Source organism: Leptonychotes weddellii, chromosome 13 (genome assembly GCF_054177405.1).
Source record: "Leptonychotes weddellii isolate Sample4059 chromosome 13, ASM5417740v2, whole genome shotgun sequence".
Lineage (NCBI taxonomy): Eukaryota > Metazoa > Chordata > Mammalia > Carnivora > Phocidae > Leptonychotes > Leptonychotes weddellii.
Genome location: NC_138381.1, coordinates 68967906 through 68979097, shown reverse-complemented (window position 1 = coordinate 68979097; position 11192 = coordinate 68967906). Strand labels below are relative to the sequence as shown.

Below are 11192 nucleotides of genomic sequence, written 5' to 3'. Positions count from 1 at the left end.
CTGCTATAAACATTGGGGTGCACGTACCCCTTCGGATCACTACATTTGTATCTTTGGGGTAAATACCCAGTAGTGCAATTGCTGGGTCATAGGGTAGCTCTATTTTCAACTTTTTGAGGAACCTCCATACTGTCTTCCAGAGTGGCTGCACCAGCTTGCATTCCCACCAACAGTGTAGGAGGGTTCCCTTCTCTCTGCATCCTCGCCAACACATGTCGTTTCCTGACTTGTTAATTTTAGCCATTCTGACTGGTGTGAGGTGATATCTCACTGAGGTTTTGATTTGTATTTCCCTGATGCCGAGTGATGTAGAACAATTTCTCATATGTCTGTTGGCCATTTGGATGTCTTCTTTGAAGAAATGTCTGTTCATGTCTTCTGCCCATTTCTTGATTATTTATTCTTTGGGTGTTGAGTTTGATAAGTTCCTTATGGATTTTGGCTGAGATCCTACTTCTTTAACTACATCTGTCTCATCTAATTTCAATGTTTCTGTCCTGGCTTCTTCCACTCTGCCTATAAATATGAAGAGATCTGCCCCATACTTACAGACCTCTCTCCATACTGCCCTTTGTCCCTTTTCCTTCTTATCCAAATTTATGAATCTTAAAAATAACCAGCTTTCACTGTCTCTACTTTCTCATTTCCCATTTATTCTACAAACCCACAGTTATCTATTATTCATCCTAACTACTCCTGTAAAGCTGCTTTTATGAAGGTCATCAAGAATGCCCTGCTTGTAAAACCCAGTTAACATTTTTTTGGGGGGGGGCGGGGTCCTTGCCTAACTTGACCTCTCTGTGGCATCTGATGATACTGGCTGCTCCGTCCTTGAAGTTGTGGACTGCTGAACATCTGTGATGTTTGTTTCCTCGGGTCCCTCATATGGCATGGCCCTCTTCCCATTCTACATTCAACGCCTGATTCATTACCATTTTAATGCTCTTGACCCCCAGCCAACCACCCTTTACCCAGACCTCTTTCTTATGTCCTGGGTTTGAATTTTCCAACCAACTGCCAGACGTCACCATTCAGGTGTCCCAACTGTCATTACCCTTACCTCAACCAATCCTTCTTAAGTTATTTGAATGAGAAAACACAAAGTCACCTCTCCTTTGAAAACTCCCATCTGTATACTATGTCGGCAGCATATGATGCCAGGACCTTAACCTCAACAGGTATCAAACTGAAATCATTCGAAACCTACTCTTTCTCCTTGGTTCTTTTTCTCTGTTCTTTGTATTGACATACCCTAGTCACCTGGGTTAAAATGCTCAGAGTCCCCTTAAACTCCTCTTCACCTGTCACTGTCACTTTCAATGAGAAGCACTGTATTATCAAATCCACCTCTACAGTGTTTCTCAGAAGTGTTCCTTTCCCCCCATCCCCATTGACATTGCCCTTATTACCTCTCGCATGGACTATTATACAGAATATGACACATTCCAGTCTGTCGTAATACACTCTGTTGCCAGGATAATCTTCCTAAAGCACAGCACTCTCCTGAGCCTAAAATGTCCTATGCCTGTCTCTCAGAAACCACCCACATCATGTCCTGCACATAAACTTCACTAATCCCCCCCCAGCAGGCTTATTTTCTCCCCACTATGGACCCCTGCATGGTGACACACCTCAATAGCATTTTTCATATTTTGTCTTATATAAGAGTTATTTTATGAATGTCTCTTTTGTCAACTCTGCATGATTCTTGAGGTCCAAAGCACCAATTACATTTTTATCACCAAAAGTGGTTTTCCTAGTGCCCAGTCCAGAACTTTCCCATGTAGTAGGCACCCCATCAGTGCCTACCAAATAAACTGAACCTACTTCTTCATCCTCCTGTGACTCATTTAAGGGTCCATTTCGCGTCTCTTGGAAAAGGATTTTTTTCATTTTTCGGTACTGTAGGTTATCTAATTCGCGAACAGCATCTTTTGTCCTCTGTATGAGGTCAATTAGGACACGTAGTGGCCGGTCTCGTCGAACAAAATCGTGCTGATTGAGGGAGGAGAAATAAACAGAAACTGAAAATGAGAAAACAGATTTTGGGGGGCAAGATTTACATTATAAAAGTAAATAGACATAAAATAGGCCTATTGATTTTGCAGAAATAATAAGATATGACTCATTTCATATAGCCTCTCATTTTGCATAAATCTTATAAAGAGATAACTATGTTTTTATCTTCTTCCTCAAGCCCCATTTTTTGGACTTCGTCCTAGAGTTTACTTGAGAATTCTTGAGGTTACTTTAACATATAAGTAATAATGATTAGTAGCTTAAGAGACTTGTAACTTTCAAATCTGAAAGATTTGAATATACATAACAAGTAGAAGCAATGCAGAGTTATAGATATTATTGTCATAATTTGCCTCAATCCTCCTACCCACCCTACCCTACCCTGTTGAAACAGACTTGTATATATTTTGTTTTCTTCTGGTCATTCTAGTGTATGCTTGAAAATACGGCAGTTACTCAATTTATTTAGAGGTCATAATTCTGGCAACTTCATTTTGCCTTTACAGAGCTGTACAACCAGAAATAAGGGAAAAGGGCCTTTGAGGAGTGAAAGTAACTGCCCCAAAGTCCTTAAACTTTTCCTGGTATAAATGGCCCTCACTTTCAATATTATCAGTGATCTCTACACATATTCTGGTTCCCTGGTTTCTTAGCCTGTATCAGTTTAGAAAGAGGGAATAGAAGTGGGAGAAGAGAGGATGGAGAGCTATTAGAACTAGAGTTATTTGTTGTAAAAAGAACTGTCCTATGAAAGTTTTCAGGCAGCATGACACTCAAGAAAAAGACAGGAAAATCCATGACTAACACACCTACCAACCAACCACATAAAAATGAACAAAGGTTTGTGGGCTATTTTGCAAAGGGGAAAATGCTCCTCATGCAGTCTTTTTATACTCCAAGAGTTGATGAAACACTACTGTTTCTGAGCCACCAAGAAGTGAAATTATGTTCATTATGCTTTCTTTAAGAAGGCACAGAAGTACATCATGTATTTTGACAAGATTACGCAGAAAATGATCAAAAGTGGGAGGAGGAAGTTTTTTTTTTTTTTTTTAAAGGAAAAGTTAGTTATGTGGAAAATTCACTTATGTGAAATTATACTTTGAAGATATTGGGAAAATGGGATACAGTGTGGTAGGCCTTGGATGATGGAATGGATTTCATTTCTTCATAAGTTAAACAGCTATAAAAGAGGAGTAGGGCCACTGTGAGAAAAACATGCACATGTCTTGTGGTTCTTCATCCTGACTTTGCTGTCAGGGGAATTGTGGCTTTTGCTCCTGGTTTTATAAAATATCTCTTCCTCTGCAGAGTCCTTTCTGAAAATGAAACACTATTCCCGGAAGTGAGTGCAGCCTGAATAGTACCAGATGAGCATGAAAGGGAGAAAGTAAATTATTTTGCTCCTCTAGTACTTGTGATTATATAAGAGCAAACTGGTTTTCAGTGAACTTCAAGCTATATAACTCAGGATCAGTGAATTTTAGAGCAAGAATAGCTCTTAGAAATTCTTTTATTTTCAAGGTGTGGAAATTCAGGCACGGAGAGGTTAAGTGATTTACACAGTCAAATAGTGGAAGAGCTACGCCTGTAACCCACGTTTCCTCATTTGGTGTTTGTTTTCTGGTGGTCTACCACTGCTGTTATCTTTCTAAGACATAGATTTGATTGTGTCACTCATTGTGACAGACACTGGTGTCCCATTCATCTCCCATTCCAACCTCTTTTCCTTGCCTTCATTTATTGTAAGCACTAGAAAGTAAAGAGTTGAACTCCAGCCTTTTTTGGAGTTACAGATAACAGTATGACTGAGTTCTGGTGAGATACTATAGAGGCAGAAGTCCTTGAGGAAAGTTTTGTTTTCTAGAATAAAAAGGCAAAGCACCTGAAGAAAAGGTGTTTCCCACTCTGCCCTTCCTCCTTTTTCCCTCTTGGGATAAAGACTTGAGTCCTGGAGATGCAGGAGCAATTTTGTGACCAAGAAGATAAAAGCCACATACTGAGGATAATAAAGTAGGAAGATAGAAGGAGCTTGGATCCATGATGACATTGTTGAGCTGCTTATTGCTCTGGACTGCTTATAACATCTCCTTTCTCAATGCCCTGGACTTCTTATTGCACAAGATAATTAAACCCGTACCTGTTTAAGCCTTTTAAAACTGATACACTCACCGTCTTAAACACATGCCTCCATGATGAAATTTGGCCTTTTACAGCCAGGTTCGTGGGTGTATTTCTATGTTCAAATCTAGTCACTCCTAATCCTCTTTCCCATCCAACGCATATAGAACATTCTAGATAGTTCTTGACTCATGCCATGTGTTTCACACCTACATGCCTTTGCTTATGTTCTTTCTGCCTGCAATCCCATTTCTTCCCTGTTCTCCAAAGCCCATTATTCTCGAAACCCCTTCAGCTAAAAGGTCCCCAGATCCTTTTAAAATAATGGTTTTATTGTTCTTGAAAGTATATTTCCTTGAAACATTTAAATAATACAGAAAAATGCATAAAAGAAAGTAAATCATCCCAAGTTCCACCATCCAGAAATAAATATTACTAAATTAAAGAACATCATTTCAGACATTCTCTCTCAGGATAATAGATATCTAGAAATAATTTTACATGGAAAGATTATACATGCTAACTTTAAGAAAGTCTATTAAATTAAGGTATGCTTAAATGTAGCAGAATTAGAAGACAATGAAGTAAAGCTTAACTTCAGTTATAATTTCTTCACCAAGACTTACCAGTTCTTAAAAGACTCTCTAAAGTTAACCAAAAAAAAAAAAAAAAGAAAAGAAAAAAATGAAGGAGATCGGAGTTACCTTTTTTTTAATCTATGCATTTCAACTTAAGGATATTATTGACCATCTACTCTGAAAAACAGGAAAATCAGTACACTTATCTTTCTTTCCTACCCCTAGGTTTTTCTAGTTACATTAGTATTTTTACATTGTCAATGTTTATAGTGCTTATGTTCTGCTCATTAACCATATAAATGATTTTACCTTGGCTCTGTATTTAAATGGATTCAATGTGAAGGTGACATTTTAAAATGTCAGGAAGAAAATGTGAAGAAAAGATGAATTACCTAAAAATATTTGGGAACAAAATAGCCAACTGGGAGGAAACAAGTTGACTTCTTTATAACAAATTTTTGCATGACCTCAAAAAAGAAGCCCAGCATAAAGAACATCGAAAGAGAAATAGGGAAAAAAATATTTGCAAGATCTACTACAAAATAATAAGGAAAAAAACCCTAACAATCAGACAAATAGGCAAAGATCACAAAGAGTATACAAAAGAGGAAACCAAGAGCTTTTCAACCTATGAAAGATGCTCAACTTAGCTCATAACAAGAAATACTGTAAGTTTTCCACTGAGCTGAGAGCCAAGTTCAAAAAGTGTTGGTCCTCATACTTTGTTAGTGGGACTATAAATTGGTGCAACGTTTTTGGAGGAGGATTTTCGTCAGTATCTGTTTAAATTTAAAATCTATATTCCCTCTGATTAGCAATTTCACTTGCAGGATTTTATTCTTTCGATATCCATATACAGGTATAAACCAACACATAGAAAATGACTACAGTAGTTTGTAATAGCAAAAGACTGCAAACACCATAAAGAGATTGGTTAAAACAAGTACAGTCATTCTGAAAATGTTACGGATCCATTTATAAGAATGAGGTAGCTCTGCATGTAGTAACATAAAAAATACGCCAAACATACTATGAAGTAAAACAGGCAAACACATAATCAAGGTAGAATAGTGTTTACAGTTTGCCCCCATTGGTGCAAAAATAAATCGGTATATTTACTTCCATATGCATAGAATATCTCTAGAAAAACATGCACAAAATTGTTGACAGTGGTTGCTAACTCTAGAGAGGGTCCTAGAATAGGAAGGAGATTTACTTTTCATACTCTGTCTTTTGAAATTTGTATTACCTATTCAACATGAAGAATGTAGTCTCTCTAACCAAGCAAAAGAAATACATAAAAATTTTTGGGGTCAATTTAAATTTGGTGTTTGCTACCAGTCCTTTTAACAGTTTCTTCAGTTCCTAATTCATTCTTTCTTCCTTCTCTCCCTCACTCTTTTTCTGTCTTGTTTTATCACTAGATTGACTGGATTTTGCTATTGAGCAATTTTTTAAAAAGCTATTAGAAAAAAAAAAATCAACTAATTGTGAGGCTTGAAAATGTCAGCTGCCTTTATAACTAAAAAGCACCTCAGCTGGGTCAAAGATCCACCCCAAAATACTTTTTTTTTTTTTTCAGCCTATTTGTAGGAATCTTTCTTTATCCTTGGAGTTCAGGAACTTCATCAGGTTACTGAAGATCAGTTCCATGGTGTCTGTCTTCAGGGCTCTGCTTAAAAGTTATCTTCCTAGAAAGGCCTTCTCTAACTCATCTAAAATACCAGCTCCTGGGTGCCCAGCTGGCTTTGGTGGGAGAATGTGCAATTCTTGATCTCAGGATTGTGAGTTTGAGCCCCACGTTGGGGGTAGAGTTTACTTTAAAAAAAAAAAAGAAAGAAAGAAAGAAAAAGGGAATGCCAGGCACCATCACTCTTCATCCCTGTCCCTGCTTTATCTTCCCGCAAAGAATTTACTACGGAGGCGCCTGGGTGGCTCAGTCAGTGAAGTGTCTGCCTTCAGCTCAGGTCATGATCCCAGGGTCCTGGGATCGAGCCCCACATCAGGCTCCCTGCTCAGTGGGGAGCCTGCTTCTCCCTCCCCCTCTGCCGCTTCCCCTGCTTGTGCTCTCTCGCTCTCTGTCAAATAAATAAATAAAATCTTAAAAAAAAAAAAAGAATTTACTATGAACTGATATCATATATTTACTTGTGTGTTTAGTGCTTGGAACAGTGCTTGGTATGCAATAGACAATCAGTAAATATTTGCTGAGTAAAGGGTGGGCTCATGTGATTTGGCCCACCAAATCAAATTAAGACTAAATCAAGTCAAATAAAGATCTAAACATTTATTTCCAATAAACTTTTCTTCAGGTACACTTTAAATATCTTCTGCTAGATGCGTTTTGCTTTCTTCTTCAGGAATAACAGGTTGGTGTATATTAGATCTCCTGTCTTCCACATAAGTCACCTTCATTATGATCACCTTTACAATTTTTCCTCTTGCATTTAACTTTGCTTTATTTCCTTACAACTTTCTATCACTGGAAATACCCTACATGGGTTGGTTTATTAGTTTGTTGCTTATGATTTTGTGTTTTAATTTTTCTCTTCCATTTCTTTTCTTACCTCTGCCTGCTTGCTTTTTATATCCCTTTGGTGTCTGTACCCTAAAATTCATCTTTGAATCCTTGTATTATCTTCTTCTCTGAGGTGCTTTTCCCCCTTAATTTTAATATAGCCCCAAATTATCTCTTTCCCTTTATGGGAGTGCTTTCTACTCCCCACCACCATTTAAAAATTTTTTTCACTTACTTCAAAGTAATAAAGATACTACTTTATCTTAGGTTATCTGGTGCTTTGTTCTGGTTGTCGTTTTTCCCTACAGAAATGTGGAGCTGTCAATGAGGCATACAGAGTAGAGTTCATGTCTAGAACACAGGATAGCCCTACACCAAAGGGAATTAGACAGAGTCCTTTGCCTTGTTGCTTTGGCCACCATATTTCTGTGGGCTACTATTTACAAGAAGAAAAAACTTAATTTAATGTGGAAAAACTCACTGGCTTCAGACCTACATCTTCAGGAACACTTAAAGCCAGAAAATAGAATAATGTTTACAGAGTTCTCAGAAAAAGAAAATGTAAATCAAGAATTTGTGACCTAGACAAGGTGCTCTTCAATTATAAAGGCAGCTGACAGTCTTAAGCTTTCAAATTTAGGCAATATAATCTTTCTGAGTTTTTCTTAAAACCAACAAACCAACCAACAAAAAAGAGTTGAAAAATATACATACATAAAGAGGTTAAATAAATCTGGACTAGTTTGTGCCAAATAAAAGATATTTATGTTGTAAAAGTCTCCACACACTTCACTGATATTGATGGAATCTACATATAAAGTTTATAATAAATGTTACATGACGAGATGCCCAAAAATGCGATGTTTAAATCAAATGAATGGAGTTAACGTGATACTCTTGTCACCAACATGTATGATGTAATGTGATGCAAATGTATGCTTTGTACACTTATTGTACATCTTCACTGCCTGATGATTTGGCAACAACCTAACCAAAAATCCCCGAGTTGGCATGTGAAACATTGGCAGACTGTCCTGAAAGCACTGTATTGAAGTTCATGCTGATATTAGTCATAGGAAATCACAATGATGACCAGAGCAAAGAGAATTACTTGTTGTCATAGGCAGAAAGAGGGAGGGGAAAAAAGAGAAGATGGAAAAGCTGGGGAAAAAACTGTCCACATGGAATATATAGCACCATCCATTGTGATAATCTTGCTGTTTCTATGCCTAGCTATTATCTCTGGATAAATGAGAAGGCAGCACGTTCCAATCCAGTTTGTCATGATGAGCTGCCACAGAGATGATTTACTGTATTCCACTACAACATGACTTTAAATCCCCCTACTCAAATATAAATTTGAAAAATTACCTGTAATAGCTCCGCTGACGTTGGCCTTTCCTGAGGTATTTTCTGCAAGCAGTAATCAACAAATCTCCGAAAGGAGTCTGTCCTATATGTGCAAATACATGAAAAGAAAATAAAATCAGGGTCTGTGGAATACACTGGGTGTTTAAAATAATTCTCATTCAAGGGAAAGTTTTATACTTTAAGAGATTTTTAATAAAACATATGGAATATTAGGAGAAGTGGACCATTTTCAAGTTTATAGTATCTAAAAATTAATATTTGGATAATGAATGTGGAGTTTCAAGTTAGTCAACACAAACATATCTTAACAAATAGGCAAGATCAAATCATAATTTATGTCAGAAAATTAAAATTATTATTTATATATACAATAGTTTTATACACATTTTTCCTTCCAAAGATAACAACTCTCCTAAGTCTCAAGCCTATATTCTTCACTGCTAGTTGGTAACTTCTCCATCACCCCCCACCTATAACCAGGTAGTAAAATTTGAAGCATAAGGGAAGAGAACTTAGGAATATGGTTTCTGGATGGAAAAACTTCCTTCTCTTGAGAATTCCATTTTGTCCACTCTTGTTTAAAATTGCCCTTCTTCTGTAACTCTTGTGGCCCAAACAGTTATCAAAATGTTACAATTTTCTATAAGGAACAATACGTCTTCTGAATAGATAATGTATGTTCAGTGTCAACATTCTTAAATATACATATAATAAAAGAAATGACAACTGGAAAAATAATGACATCAGAGAAGGTACTTTATCTCTGCCAAGAAGTGATAAGAGCTGAGATGATCAATACAAGACTGTCAGGATTTAAGAGATGAGACTTATTAGAAAGACAGCAGGGCATGTTCCCTGTAGAATTTCAGTTCCTACACACACATTAAGAACACAGTACAAGTAACAGTGAGGGCAGAAATAAAAATGTGTGTGTGTGTGTGTGTGTGTGCATAGCCAGTTCATGCCTATAAACTACCACTGTCACTTACTATAACATACAATGAAGGAATGTATGGTTTCTAGGTCAGATATTTAAAATGTGATTGAATTAAAGTGCCAAATACATATGGTGATTCCCTTAGAGACTTAAAATGAGAGCAGAGTCTTACCATTCATTAGACTGTAGCGTTGGGGAGTCATTCTGGGCAATATGGTATAAGGCACTCATTGCATTCATGTTGAAAAGCGGGGGCTTCCGTTCCGCTGAAGGAAAAGAAACACGATAAAGCAGTTCTTGAAAGAAATCAGGCAGACAAAGAAGTAAGGATCTGTGAGCAAAGCTTTGCTGCTAAATCAATGGCTCGTTACTGTCATCGTGCCACATAATCCACTTATTTTAATCTCTAAGGTCAGCCCAGGATAGCCATTCAGAAGAGGCTGCTGGTCATCTTAATGTACACTGGCAAAGCTCCTAACAGAACCATTTCAAAAGACTCAAAGAAAAAAATTTTTTTCACCTATCTTCAAATGCTGGTCTTTGCTTGTGTTCCCACAATAGGTATGAACATCTTTGTATGTATGTGTTTTAATGTAAACATATGTATTCATTGAAAACAATCCATAAGGCACCGAAAAATAGAATGAGAAAAATTATTATAGAATGGAACATCTTCAACATGACTAACATAGCAAGGGAGATAAAGTAATTCAACTCAATAAACACTGTCTGAAGGCTCATCCAGGCCAAATAAATGATACAGGTGGTGGTGGAAGGGAAATGGGAGAAGGGGGGGGAATAAATCATAATCAAGGGTTGGTCCAACCCCTTTTAAAGAGAAACTCAGTGAAGTTAGGTATTTCTTAATAGATTTATTCCATCTCAGCCCATCATGGTCTCTTTTTTGGAACTTCTATAGCTCTAGTTTAGTATTGCTTATTTGGCATGTGCTCTCCTACTGCACTCACATAAACAAACAATCTTTTCTCTCAAAAGAAATCATTAGCTCTGCGAGTAAGATCTTACAACCCTAGTACTCTTTTTTTTTTTAAAGATTTTATTTATTTATCTGACAGATAGACAGCGAGAGAGGAAACACAAGCAGGGGGGAGTGGGAGAGGGAGAAGCAGGCTTCCCGCTGAGCAGGGAGCCCGATGCGGGGCTCGATCCCATGACCCTGGGATCATGACCTGAGCTGAAGGCAGACACTTAACGACTGAGCCACCCAGGTGCCCCCAACCCTAGTACTCTTAATGCTTTTATTCCTCAAGCAATATAGAATGTTATTCACATAGTAAGTGCACGATTTGTTGACCAAAGGAAAGAAACAAGGTTCTAGTTCTGAGTGCAGTTGATTTTATATTATTTACTAGTTATTATGCCCTAGAAGATAAATCACTATCTCATTCTACCATGCTTATCCTAATGCATTCTTTACACAGTCCCACCTTGTAATTCATAATCTAATTCTCAGGTTTTATCAAGCATCTTGGTTTTTAAGCACTTTAAAAATGGTGAATTTGGCTTATTCTATGCAATTCTAAGAAATAAGAACTAAGGACAGAAGTAACACAAAAGACATTTTCACTTGCAGAAGGATGACTTGTGAAAAGCCAGGGTGAGAAAACAAGAAAACAAAGCCCCCCCC

The 11192-nt window shown here is 37.3% G+C and overlaps 1 protein-coding gene across 2 annotated transcripts in view; it reads right to left on the bottom strand.

Annotated features, from left to right (window-relative positions):
• TAOK3 (TAO kinase 3) overlaps positions 1 to 11192 on the bottom strand; it is a 182652-nt gene that overhangs the window by 48448 nt on the left and 123012 nt on the right. For both annotated transcript variants that reach the window (XM_081802106.1, XM_081802107.1), the window contains exons 10-12: positions 9717 to 9810; positions 8608 to 8689; positions 1828 to 1995 (exon numbers count right to left, since the gene is read on the bottom strand). In XM_081802106.1, the coding sequence (XP_081658232.1) occupies positions 1828 to 1995; positions 8608 to 8689; positions 9717 to 9810 (344 nt within the window). The remainder of the gene's footprint in view (positions 1 to 1827; positions 1996 to 8607; positions 8690 to 9716; positions 9811 to 11192) is intronic.